Source organism: Argentina anserina, chromosome 6, assembly GCF_933775445.1.
Source record: "Argentina anserina chromosome 6, drPotAnse1.1, whole genome shotgun sequence".
Classification (NCBI taxonomy): domain Eukaryota; kingdom Viridiplantae; phylum Streptophyta; class Magnoliopsida; order Rosales; family Rosaceae; genus Argentina; species Argentina anserina.
In genome coordinates, this window is record NC_065877.1 from 16,729,327 (window position 1) to 16,743,885 (window position 14,559).

Sequence of the window (14,559 nt, forward strand, 5' to 3'; positions counted from 1 at the left end):
GTGTAACACATCAAATTCCTGTTTTCAAACCGTTCTCAGGTTTCCCAGGTCCTGAACTGCAAGCTAATGCAAGTGGAAAAGACATTGTACCTTTTGAAATATAGATATTGGATGAAGTAAATATGGAGGCATCAATAACTACTGAGGATGTTATACGGGCTGGAGGGTTTGGTGCTAGAGATGATATAAGTAGTGTTCTTCCTGTCGTGAGTGATTCTACCGATTCTGAACCTACCGTGATGATCGAGACTATGAAGAACCACAAGGAGAAATCTGTAGACCAGGTCTTCGCTGGACAAAAAGCTAGACCAACAAAATAAATGTGTTATTGCTGTGCCCTGTAATACATGTAAGTTTTGTTGTACATGATATGTTACTACTTTTTCTTTCTTCAAGTTGTAAGGAATGCTCAGGATATATATGCTATTGTGCTATCATAAAAGTAGGGTGTATTTTGGTCGGAGACATTCTAGAATTCTATAATTGAATGATATTTCCTTGGATAAGATAACGTGGAACCCTATGCATGGATGGGAAGAGTAAACGTATGCATCTTTCTGCATAATATGATAGGTCCACACCTTACATAATTAATGTCACTAGTTATATTTACAATGTGCACTGATTTAGAATTTCTCATGTTTACGATGTGCACTGGTTTTATGGCTTCAACAAATTTTCTCAACAACGTACATAGTGCTTATAGTACAGATCTGGAAATCCAAGCTACAGCATTTCGATTTAACTGTAATTGGTTAAGGTACAATTTCGGATATGAGCTCTGTGTTGGATCACTCTTTGTCGCTCACATAAGTTTTCAGTCTCATACCATGGGAACCGCCTTTTTAAAGATTCTCTGCCCAGGAGCAAGGATTGCCAAAGGGTCATAAGAAGCCTTCCTCTGTATGAAAACTTTCCATTGAGAGCCAAAGTGAGCTCGCCACTCTTCTTGGGTTCTGTAATGGGGCAAATATTGCTTGATACCCAAGTTAGCTGTAGTAGAGTACTTTAAGATTCTTTTGTTTAGTGTTAAGATATTATCAAGGTGATCTGATCCTGTTGAAGATGGCACCACAGAGGATAAGAATGCAACTAGGTAGAATACATCTTCATCTGGGGTAACCAAAGATGTCATGTTGTTCCACCTATAATGCAATGATAGGAATCAGGTCAACATTATGAAATCTATGAACTTTAAGTAGAAGTCATAAAAGAGGTATAGAGGTACTTTGTTTTGTTGACTGGGTACATGAGGATAGGACCATTGATATTGTTTTTGAGAATGTTGCCAAAGACCTCTTCAGAAAACTCATGTATCTTGCTTTTAGGGATCATAAGGTTTATCCAGGGGTGAGGAACCTCCCATAATCCTTTCTCTCGTAGTTTCATCTCAGACAAATGCACTCTGTCAAGGAAGTTTACAAAGGAAACTTCTGAAGAGAAGAGGGTGGATGGGATGTATTCCAGTCCTGACAGTAAGATATCAGTTATCTGCATATACACAAAGGTTTTCATTAGTACTTCAAAAATTGAATACATATTTTCTGGTCTTCATGGGAGGATGGGGGGGGGGGGGGGGGGTGGGGGAATAAGGATAATACATAGATAAGATGTACGTATAATTCTCTTCTTATTCACTATCTCACCTGATCCGCGATATGAGATTCTTCTGGGTTAAAGTATTTGGCCATTTCTAGGCAGTAGAGTGTTTTTCCATTTGAGTTGAATTGGCTCGCCGGTTTTGGATCTTTAGGATTGAAGGACGACCTCCAGTTATTAAGAAGACCTGTTCTGTTAATTATAACAAATCCTTCAATGTAGTCGAATGAATTTGCAGCAGATATGAGAAGCTCTTGGTCCTTTGAAAACAATGAGAAGTCTGAGTACAGCACTCTGATCCACTTAACCTGGGAGAGTACAGTTAAATAAGATATCCTTTTAAGATAGTCATTCACCTTATTTGTGAAGTTGAACATAAGTACGTTACCATCTTTGGTGCTGGTTGAAGAGAAATTCTAGCCTTTGTAATGATGGCAAACTGTCCCAGCCCTCCCAGAACAGCGTTAAAAAGGTCAGCATTTTGCTTTCTGGAACAGGAAATTATGTCTCCTTTTCCTGAAATCAAAGTTTCAGATTATGTTACATATGCTGCACATGAGTAAGGTACGTTGTTGTCAAATCAAAACATGGTATGATGTATAAAGGATAACAAGTGCTTCAGTGGGTTATGTACCCTTCCCTTGTTTTCTCTCTGAAATGATTGTAGCTATGAATTTTATTTGATGCAACATAGTGTGTGTTTTAGTATTGTCAATTTTGCATATATCCTCGTTGAGCATGTACCTGTGACAACCTCCAGTTCATGGACGTTGTTGATTTGGGGTCCATGCCGGAATGCTTGACCACTGATTCCAGCATTTGACAAAGTCCCTCCGACGGTAAGGTGAAGGTAATCTGTCCAAGATTTTGGTGCCAGTCCATGTTTGAGAGTCTCATGCAAAATATTTATCCATAACTCGCCACCCGACACATCCACATAAGGTTGCTCTCCAACATGAACCTGCATCTCTGGATATCCCTTCAGTGATTCCATGTTCATGACTACGCCTCGATGAGCTTGAGCTTGGCCTTGAAGGGAGTGGCCGTGCCCTCTAGCAGCAACAGTAAGCTCAGAACCAGAACCCATTTCATATATAAGCTTTATCACAGAGGAGATATCAGAAACAGATTGTGGATATAGTACTGCTGATGGTTGGAAATGATATATGTTGCCAAAGTCATTTGCTGTGTGATGGTTGTTGTCAAAACTCAAGTAACCATCAAGCCTTAGTGTTTGAAAGGGTGAAGCAATATGGAAGGGTTCTAAGCGGTCCGGAATAGTTGTTGAGGTGGCCAGAACTCGGTTGGAACAGAGGTGAGTTGTCCCTGGTAGACATCCCATGAATATAATCAAGCAAAGTTTGAGGTAGGCAACGTTGTTCTGTTTGTAGAAGCTGCATGGAAGTGACTCCATAAGTGTCATAAGGCTATGGTCTGGCAGAGGGAGGGAAAGGAGAGATGAGAGGTTGTGTATGAAAATCATGAGAGGTTAGGATCAGAATATATAATACATATTGGTAGTGACGTAATTTCTATAACGTTTCTATTGCATTATTCTATTTACCCGGAACACTATGACATTGACATATGGCGTATCCATCCAATCATATTACTTCATGGTGGAGTAATTATTCTGTGTAGTAGGAACATTACGTGACACTGTCATGTAGTATACATAGTCAATCATATAAATTCATGATGTGGTAAACATGCACACAGTAAAAGGGAAAATAATATTTAAATATGAGTAACCAATTAGAAACAAACACAGTAAAAAATAAATCAATAATATTATAAGGGTACGCCACGTAAACTATGTACTGGGTACATATAATAATTTTTCCTCCATGGTGAGTTAAACATGCATGTGATGAGAGGAGAAAATATTATTTAAATATGAGTAAACAATCAGAAACAAACACAGTAAAAACTGGTGACCAATAACATTAAAGAGGTACACCACGTAGACCAAGGTTCAAAAAATCGGTATCGATGAATATATCATTTAAAAAAAAGATATCAGATATATTAGAGATATATCGGGGATATTAGAAAAAAATATCGTTCATGTTCCGAAATTATTTATTTATTTATTATTGAATTATATAAAATAGATACAATTATTAACTTTATCTAGTACTAGAAAATGACTTTATGTGCTTGAAAAGACGCACGTTGGTCAACAAAACTATAATACTCTGCTCAACACACACGAGCCATTTAGTACGATTTGTAATGGTTAACATAATAGTCATATATTTATTTAGAACTGTCTACAGTTTCTTCGAGATGGGAATAGTAAGGATAAATCCAACTCGATGTAAGGATATCCTCTTATGAGAAATTTTTATATGTTACCGTAGTACCACGTGTCGATGCCTAGTGGTCCTCCTTACCTATTATATTTTGACATGTAGATTTATTACACTAAAATTATAATTTAATATATTTTAATTATTTGTAAAATGACTTTCATGGGTATTGATAATTTTGAAGAGTTTAGAGTTGATGATTTAGGGTTTAGAGTGAAGAGTGTAGGGATTTAGGGTTTAGGATTTGAGAGTGTTTAGAGTTTAGGGTTTTAGAAAGAAACTCAAAATAGTCTTTGACAAAATAGCTTAAATATAATTTAACTAATTAAATCTTGCATGTCAAATTATGATTAGAAAAGTAGACAACTAGTCATTGTCACGTGGTGCTACAGTAACATTAATTTTTTTTTTCATCCTCTTATGGTCTTCATAGACTACTATGTGACCCTTTATTTTGGATTCTCTCAAGATCAAGGATAGTATTTGTCACTGATATAACTTGACTCTTAAGAGTTAAAACTTGAACTTTCAGTCTTCATTCGGATATCTTTTACGAAAAATTAAAAATTAGCCGAATGAGGGACTACTTTTCTAGTTTTCTTTTTGATATCCCTCGAGCCTCGAGGTTATTAATTAATCAAAAACTTCTCTCCGAGAGTCCGAGACATCATCAAGTTTAGATAAAGAAATTTAAGTAAAAGTTTTCAGATATTTCTCTATAATATCGAAGATATATCTTAAATATCTGAGATATTTTATGTTATCGGAGAAATATCGCAGATACAGGAAAAATAAGATATTTATTCCTAAGATATATCGTTTTTTTAGAGAGATATCGGAGGATATATCCGAAAAATATCAGGGAGATTTTGAACCTTAACGTAGACTATATACCGAGTACATATAATAATTTATCCCCTAAAGATGGTATATCAACTCCTTGTTCCATGTGCTAGGGTATACTTGAATGGAAAAATTATTATATGTACTTGATACATAATTTACGTGACATATCCCTTTAATGTTATTGGTTCATTTTTTACTGTGTTTGTTTCTGATTAGTTACTCATATTTAAATAAATTTTTTTCTCTTTCACCATGTGTCTGTTTACCACAACATGGATTAATATAATTAACTGAGTACACCACATGACACTGTCACGTCATGTTTTACGTACCAACGTAAGAGATCACTATTTCAGGCAAAGGTGGTGCACACGGGGACCCCATGTCAGCACGCTTGATCCAGTTAGTTGAAAAGTACTAGCAACCTGCCAGTGATTGATATCATTTCATTCGAATTTAGAAGAAAATATGAACATCGCATCAAGGTATTGAATATTGCTGTTTGAAGTGTCAGATATGTTAGATAGATGATGTGAGGCACAGCAATGAAGTAGGTCTTTGAGATGAATGGGGAGGGATCCGCGGGATGTCCCCCACCCAACTGGGTTGCATGGTTGCATGGTGTTTGAGTTTAGTGTCTGGGGAGTCAGATGAAACTGGGGTCCTACTATTTCTTCTAGCTAGCTGCAGCTTTTTAGTTTCTTCACAAGCAGCATCTATTGTGGCCTCGATTGCTTTTAAATTTCTCTATCAGTCCATCTTGACGAAAGCTCGAGAACTAGGCGCCGAAGCATGAATGCTACACCCCCTAAATATAGAGAAACACCATACAGTACTACAGCGCGCACCAGATAGTGCGGTTCAGTAATGCGTGCTTGTTTATGCACTTCATACTCGAATCATGTTGAACACATTGACTTGCTATACTGCCTCTTCATCAGCTGTTCGTTTATAAAGTGCATAATAGCTAGCTTTGTAGGTTATATATATATAAGGTATCATCAACAAGATCTTCGATCATTCGATCATTATAGGAAAGAAAAGAGTAACAGGCACGGACACAGGTGTGCGTGGGTTGTGAGCAATTCAATTATTTGTGGTAAAATTAAGCCCACAATGGAGTAGGTTAATTAAGTGGGTTCCATCGTGTTATATATGCTAGTTTGTGGTTAAAACGTTTTTCTAACTCGATCGGGAATATGTACACATGCACGGACATCGATCGGAGTAGGGATTGTCAGTATTAATTCATCGTTGAAACTTTAATGTAGTGTACGTAATATGGAGTACTACTGCATGCGATCGTGTTATATATGCTAGTTTGTACTTTGTACTGTATCTTAAGAAAGAAAATAATCAAAATATATATGGGTTGTGCATGACCAAAGTTTTTTTTTCCTCGGAAATGCAATAAGAGAAGATACGTCAATGAGTATATAACAAAACTCATGTTAATTTACCCTGCCTAAATCTTTTTAATTAATTAAATGTGATATTAAAAGGGAGCTTTCAGGCCCGGAAGGCAACTATCATGCAACTAAACCAAATACTAGGAAATGGAGTAAGAAGAAATGAAAGCATGAATGAGTTATAGCTGAAATAGCAAGCCTATATATCCACAAAAAAGTTTGCTTTCTTATTAATATATATGATTAATAATCACAGAAGACAACCTCTGTAGAAGAAAAAGAAATTTTGTTGAACCAAGGATCTGATACACCTTCACATAAAAAAAATTAAAAAAAAAGGAGGATCCGGTCGACTATCCGAGACATCATCTGAAACATAATCAACCAAACCCTTTCAATTTGAATATGGCTTCTTCAGTAACATGCAATATGGTCATACTGATGCAAATACACGTGCAGTCTGCAAATCCTCGCGCTCGTAATTGGGCAGTTGCATCAGTGACCAAATATAGGTAATGTACAAACTAGTATATTATGATGTTAATCTGCATGCTTTAATTTTTAGAACTAATTACTGAGGAGTCATGTAGGTCCTGTCCGCATGTGATTTACACGAGGTCTCGGTCTCACAAGAGAAAAACTTGTCATGCCTTTTGACAAAAGATCAAGTACTGTGTTTGACTAAAGACCAAATATAAGTAATGAAAGAGACATAATGCATGCATGTGTATATATATGTATGTGCATGTGTGGAGAACATATGTAGGTAATACGTGAAAATATTGCTAAGGTGATTGGTTTTCTGAACTTAGAACACTGTTGCGGCATGGGGGCAGTGGTGGAGCCTCTTTCGATTTCAACTCGTTCCATCTCTAATGTCATTGTCTGGGGAAAGCAAGTTGAGTGTCGATCAGTGCGGGGGAAGTAGGGGCCTGGGGGGCTGGGGTTAGCATCGGCTGCTGTAAGCGCATGTGTATAGCAGCAGCGAGTAGTGATGGAACTCTTGAAAGTGGAGATAGTTGATGGATCGAGTGTGACTGTTTGAATATGGCCGGAGGCAACACTCAGAAAGGTAGTACTGTTAAGTCACAATTGACTGGTGTTGGAGTCTTGGGTCCCAGCACCATGCATGACATCCCCATAATGAATCTTGACACACACTCTCTCTCTCTCACACACAGAAAGTTGGTGCCTTATCAATCTGGTTAACTCTCTCTCTCTCTTTCACAGAAAGTTGGTGCCTTATCAATCTGATCAACTCTGTCTCTCTCTCTTTCACAAGTTGTGCCTTATCAATCTGGTCAATATATACGGCCCTTCCACTAAGAGATTCATTTATTTGGTCTTCTCTCTTTAATTAAATTTTTGACTACATTTCTAACTCTCTATCATTCAATTTTTTAGAGTCTAATATGTAAATCATTCTTTTAAAATTTCAGACAAAATGGTTAAGGTATTAAAGTTGACAAAAGAAATGAACGCGTCAAATCTGTCAAACTTAAACCGTTCATATTTATAAGATTAAATTTTCAGTTTTAAATGTCTTAAACATCTCTAATTTTGCTGAAATTTTACATAAGTGATCTATATATTAAATCCTAAAAGTTGAATAGTTGAGATGTTGAAATGTAATCGAGAAGCTGACGTAATTTATTCATTTTTAAAACAAAAAAATGGATCCCTCACTAGAAGGGATAAATAAATATATATATATATAATCTTAGCTACGGACGTCTGCACCGTCTGCATGGTGCAGATTTGGTGACTCCGGCGACCGGAGATGAGCAACGACGGCACGGATGGTGCCGGCCATGCTCCCCCCTCGTGGCACTCCTGTCTGTGCTGGCCGTAGCTGCAGTCCCGGTCAGAATCTCGAAATTCTGCACAGTGCCCAGAAACTTGAAATTTCGAGATTCCAGCCAGCGCTGCAACTCCGGCCGGCACAGACAGGAGCGTCGGGAGGGGGAAACACAGCCGACACCATCTGCATCGTCGTTGTGCGTCACCGGAATAGCCGAATCCTCACCGTGCAGACGTTCTCACCTGAGAATATATATATATATAAACTGGTTCTTGGTTTAATGATAATATTAATAGAAAGACAAGGGTTCGAAATGAAAGGAAGAATTATTGCATATTGGAATCTCATCGATCATACCTCAATATCACTAAATTAGTGCATATTAGAATCTCATCGTAGGCATCATTTTCAGACCTTTTAATAACGTTCGAAAGATGTGGTGAAAAATCCATATTTGTAGTAGTGAAGGACCTTTCAAACCTCCCTACCATCCTTAAAAAACACCCTTAAGCCACAAACTTCAGTATTCTTTATGTAACATACATATGCTCCATAAAACAGAAGAGGTCATCGACCTTGTCGTAAAAACTCTACATTTTATTTACTTAATTTAAATTACAACGACTTTGAATTGTTTAAAATGATTTTTCTTATTATTAAAATTGATGAAACTATATGATTGTCGCTTTTTTATGATGCGTGAAAATTTTCTCTCGCATTTGATATATTGCGAGATACTTGATTGTGTTAACTAAAATCATATGCGAAACTATATATTTGCTATTATATTTGTATACGAGGCTTCGTTTACATCTTGTTATCCAAAAGATTCCAACTTGCATAATTTTTCCTTAACGAAATAGGGTTTTCTTATCCATAACACAGTATCTATTCCACGTTGATTAACTGGAATTAAATTAGGAGAGTGAAATTTGCACTCCCATTTGTGTAAAATACGTACACTACTTACTAAGAAAACCCTTTTAACCATTGTCTAATAAAGGGGTATGACATTGTCTATTGAATAATTGTCTATTTGATGGTTCAGACAATAGACAGAAAGCATTGGCATGTCCCTGCTCAAACAATGGACTTGGTTAACTGAACTATTGTCTAATTCTCAGAAAAGGTAATACTTTTTCTACCTAAAGCATTGTATTAAAAAAAATTAACAATGGTCCATTTTCAGTTCGGTAATGTTAGAAGGACATGAGACAATAGTTATTTTGATCACCGTATTGACTGAGTTTCTTCCGGTCAATTATTTTTCTCAAAATTACATTGTATAATGATGTCTCAAACATCGATCATACACAGACAGTTTATCTAAATCACTGTGGACAATGATTCGTTCTTTTTTTGCATATTGTCTATAGGATCACAGACAATGCTTTCTATATATTAGCTCAATTGTGTCTTTTATTTTGACTATTTTCTTAAGGTTTGTTAGACAATGGTTTTATATATCTGTTTTGTGAGCAACCATTGTCTATCCTTCATAGACAATGGTCTGCTTTTCATCTGGTTAAATGACCTGAATGTGAATGCACACAATATATCCATCAATTAATACCAATTCCATACAGCAACCAGAAACAAAATTAAAATGGCACAAATCTTAACCAATCCATCGGAATATATATTATCATAACGTACTAAATCCATCATATTTAGCTAGATGTTTTTCCTAAACACATACTTGGCCAAAAGTTAGCTTACATACATACTAACTTGGCCAGAAGTTAACCTACACTACTTGGATATGCTTATAATCAACAAAAACATATTGTACTTGGTTTTTTTAAGACAAATACAAGCCCCAAAATCCACAAACTACAAAACAAAAGTTGTGTAAACCCCTAGTTCATGCGGAGAAAGCTAATGAACATGATACTTCAAGAGATACTTAGACCACTCTATCCTCACTTCATCAATCTGTTTTTAAGTGTACACAAGTTTAGGGGTCTTCTTGATCTTCCATTGAAATCAAACGACCATTTAAAAGTTATAATATGTGTAGAAAAGTGTTCAGACTATATAGCAGTAGCTATGCTAAATTAGTGTTATTGTTACAATGAGAGAATAAAGAGCAATTACACCAATCACAAACTAATATGCATTTACAACAAATCAATAAATTAGGATATTCCCAATTCCAGGCATCTTGAGAATTAAAGTTCAAGACACTTGGAAAAGTTTCCTCATTATCACAAACCAATAAATCCTAAAGACTCATTCTAAAATTATTTAGCGTACAAGAAATGTTGCTACCAATGAAGCTAATCTGTACTATCAACAGAAGGTACCACATCATACAGTTAACTTTTAAGGTTTCTTGAATGTAATACATGGATCAATTCAATCCCGTGTAAACCTTAGTCAATACATTCCCTTGTTACCATAGAATCCTAATTTCTTACTGAGAGCATAGTATCCTATGAGATAAGAGAATTTATATCAATACATTAATATCAGTTGATTTGATATTAAAATTGTATCATCTAATTAATTGCTAAATGAAAGTGTGGAACCATCATCTCTAACCAAGCTCATAAGTCATGCTATCAGGGTCAATGTTGTCTTCCAGAATAACCTGCATAATTCACATACAAAAGCTTCTTTTTATCAACATTTTTCATTATCATCCAGACTAAAAAAATTACACTATTAAGATGTTTCTTAGATATCACAAACTTTTATGAACAGTTTCAACACAATATTAGCAAGAGTAAATTTTTCTGGTTAAATAAAGTTTTGACTATAAACCTTTTAGGTAGGATTATGTCAATAAAACCAGCACGGAGTGCTTTAGGCAAGGAGTTTTGACAACTTATTTCTTCCATGTTGTGTATGTATATATATATATATGTATTATAATTTGCTTAAACACTCTCTCTCTCTCTTTCTCTCTGATATGATTGAATACATACATTATTATAGAATGGTGATAAGAACGGATTTGCCGATTCTGGCGACGGGGGGCCGCAATAGTGCGGCGCACTGGCACAGCCGCACTACCCACCTCTCGGCGATCCCGTTTATGCCGGCGGAGATCCGTCGGCAACCCACGGCTGGCAGAGTCACGAAATCGTCGGATTTTGCCCAGAAATTGAATTTTGCATATTTCGGCCGCTGTGGGTCGCCGATGGAGCTCCGGCCGACATAGACGGGATCACCAGGAAAGGAGGTACTGCGTCTGTGGTGGTGCGCCACGCCGTTGCGGCCTACCGTCGCCGGAATCGGCAAATCCGTACCTTACGTAAGGTACGGACCTCCGCACCCGATCACCATTCTATACATATATGTATATGTATATATATATGTATCTATTCAATCATATTGAGAGAGAGAGAGAGAGAGAGTTATTATAAAACAAATGATGAATATGATTAATACTTAATAGCAACGGAGTACAAACTCTAAATATGCATAACATGATAATCGTGAGAGTTCTGATATCTCTGAGGGGCTGAACTATAAGGAAGCTCAAGGTAAAATTGGTATTGCATTGTATGTTTTGGATTAAATGATTTCTAACTTCAGAAATTTTACTAATTTCTAAAATTTTACTTTGTTTAAATGATTTCTGATAATAAAATTTTTGAGTTTTGGTTTTGGGCCTGGGAGAAGCCCAAGCCTTTCCTCTCTTATGACCCGAGCCCAAATTCTTTAACCCATTTTCTCTCCCTTTTTATTTTTTCCAACTCTTCTCTCTCTCTCTCTCTCTATCTCTCTCTCTCTCTTCCATTATAGCTCGACAAAAAATTGAGCTCTTCTCTCTCTTATTGAACTAGAGAAAGCAGAACACCGCCATCGTCTATGTTCTCCTTCTCGCGCCGCTGCCGCCTCGGCGATCTGGCCACCTGCAATCTCACCATTAAGTTCTCCACCTCTTTATCTACCTAAAGATATCCATCGATCCTCACTTTAACAAAACTTTGGGTTTTGAAGAAAAAGTTGCAATCTTGAACCTCCATCAATTCTGATATGGAATCAGGGCTCTGGCAAGTTTCTCTTCTTTCATTTGGTGGAGCCAATCCATTACCCTTTAAACCCAACTCAATTCCATCTCAAAAATTTTCAAATCAAAGTCTAATCGGAGCTATTATTTTCCTTGTTTTTATGCTGCATCACCACAACTTCATTTTCAGGCTTCATCGTTGTCGTTCTTCCTCCTTGATGATATCGAGCTACTCCAGCGACTGATTCCTCTTATTGCTGGGATTTGGACGAGTCCTAGAAATCACTAAGATAGTAGCATCAGTTCAAGGGTGAGAGCACCGACTATCTTCACTTATGCAATTCGACAGAGAGTGATACTACGACATCATACAAAGCTGGAGCTATAACAACAACATTTCTCTGGGATTGGGCTAGTATCGCAGACTCTGCTCTTCAACCCAGGTCAAGAGGATACTCAACTTGAGGAGGGTTCGAAATCGTCTGGCTTAGGCCTCGTATTGTGAGTGGACCTTTATTCCAAAATATATGCATGCATGTTTATTTCCAATTAATTGGATATTGCGTTTGTAATAACCAGAATATTCAAATTCCATTCTTGTAAATTCTCAAATTTAATAGAATGGTGTTTTGTCTAATTTCTGATTCTACACCTTTGATATAGGCCTTGTTCATAGTTGAATCGATTTCGAGAAATCAAACGTTTGAAAAACGATTAAGTTTTCATGAGCTCAAGAGTTGACTTTTGACTCGTTGCTTTTTTCTGAAAACTTCCTTCACGAAAGTTATAGAGCTCGTCGATACGAATTCGTATACACGTGGCACACTTACAACAGTTGTCGTAAGAAAAAGTTATAAATCAAAAACCTTGTGGGGTATTTTTGGAAAGTAGTAATTAGAAGGGTTAAAAGGTGAAAACCAAAAAGGGAAGTCAAAATTTCTAAAAAACCATATCGCACCACTTTCTCCCTCTTCCCTCCCTTCTTCAGAAATTTCTCTGGCCGATGTCGTCACTGTCCGGCCACCAAAACCGTCACCGCTGGTCCCAAAAGATGCATCACATCATCCTCCTTCGTTCGAACCAAGACTCACAACGGGAAGAGTGCCGTACGCGACATCACTGCAGCCGCAAGGTTAAGCATTGCTACTGCCGTCGTGCCGGTGCTATTGGATCTTGGAACCACTTCAAGTTGGCTTCTCACATCACGCTAGGGTTGTTTGTGTCATCCATGAAGGAAGCTTGTAGCTGCTACAACCGTGTTGAGGAGTGAGGTTGCTGCAAACATTCCAGCGTCAATCAGGCCACTTTCCGACCGACTTAGGCTTAGGTGCAGGTATGAAAGATGCTTACATTCTTGTGATCATCAAGTTTGTTGTTGGAGTCGTTAGGTTTTGACGAACTTTAGGAGTGTTGGTGCGTGGGGCCCACACACAGCTGCATAGGGCGGCGTGTGGAGAAGTGGCTGTTAGTTCTTAGAGTAATGGTTTACTCCATTAAGTCGTGCTCATCAATACGAGCGTGAATTGGACAATGTTGTTGGTGTTGTTGTAGGTGGTATGACTAAATTTAGTTTAGTTTTTGGAAGTTCGGGTTTGTTTTATGGGTGTAGTGGTTGTAAGAAAATTAGTATGAATCTCCGACGACCTTGGTAGGTCATGGATGGTGGTTGTCTCTTGGAAATTTGAGAGTTAAGTGTCGTAGCTAATTAAATTAAATTGTCATGTTATTCACCAAGGTGAATTGGTTTCTTTTAGGCCTATAAATTGGAAGCTTGGTACTTGCTTTGGGATATTGTGGGCTTAGTGGGAATAAGAGTTAAGTAAACCTCACTTATTGTAATTTAATTTGAGATATTAACATAGTTCATGTGGCGTCAACTTTTATAAATTGTTCTAAAAATACTTTTGATTTAAAATTACATGAACTTGATCGTTTACGGTTCGTGAGTAAGTAAAAATTAAATTTTAATAAAAATGTTTTAAAGGTTGTGCTTTTGAACTATGATTAATGATAATTGTGAGATGAAATTATACTTGCACTAGGCCAAAGATCAATGTTCATAATGGTTTTTGTCCATTGTCTGATATAGGGCTGTACTATTGTTTATTAAACAATTGTCTGATATTGGGCTCAGACAATGCAAGAAAAGCATAGTCTATAACAAGTTCAGCAATTAACTGGGTTTAAACTACCATTGTTTGAATGTTGGTGAAGACAGTGTTCTTTTGTAAATGTTCATTGAATAAGATTTACAAAGACAATGGTGGTTTAAAAGTTTAACGTTGTTATTGTGAAGTGAGACAATGCTTTCCTTTCCTGCGCCTATTGATTAAGATCACAAAGGTAATGGTGTTGTTCTGGTTTGACATTATTATTATAGAGTAAGACAATGTTGTCTTTACAACGGTTATTGATTAAAACTCTTCCAAACAATGGTTGTTCTGAAAAAGGCATTGTATAAGATATGACACATACAATGGTTCCTTCTATTCCTGCGTACTGTGTACAGCTATCACAAACAATGGTTTTTATCAATTGGCTCAATATTCTCTCTTATTTAGATTGTTGCCTTTTTGTGGGTAAAGACAATAGTTTTATGCTATCTGTTTGGTGAGAAAGATTGTGTTTCTG

General features: G+C 36.9%; 1 protein-coding gene across 2 annotated transcripts; it reads right to left on the reverse strand.

Annotated features, from left to right (window-relative positions):
* Nucleotides 1-823: 823 nt before the first annotated feature.
* Nucleotides 824-5,141, reverse strand: LOC126799716 (cytokinin dehydrogenase 1-like). 2 transcript variants are annotated; one of them, XM_050526969.1, is made up of 6 exons: nucleotides 5,131-5,141; nucleotides 2,344-2,993; nucleotides 1,988-2,115; nucleotides 1,647-1,907; nucleotides 1,229-1,491; nucleotides 824-1,145 (listed from the first exon to the last, which is right to left on the reverse strand). In XM_050526969.1, exons 1-6 carry the CDS (start codon nucleotides 5,139-5,141, stop codon nucleotides 824-826), a joined length of 1,635 nt encoding a protein of 544 aa, XP_050382926.1. The 2 variants fall into 2 exon arrangements, with proteins under 2 accessions (XP_050382926.1, XP_050382924.1); XM_050526967.1 differs by lacking the exon at nucleotides 5,131-5,141 and having other exon boundaries at nucleotides 2,344-3,013.
* Between the last annotated feature and the right edge of the window lie 9,418 nt (nucleotides 5,142-14,559).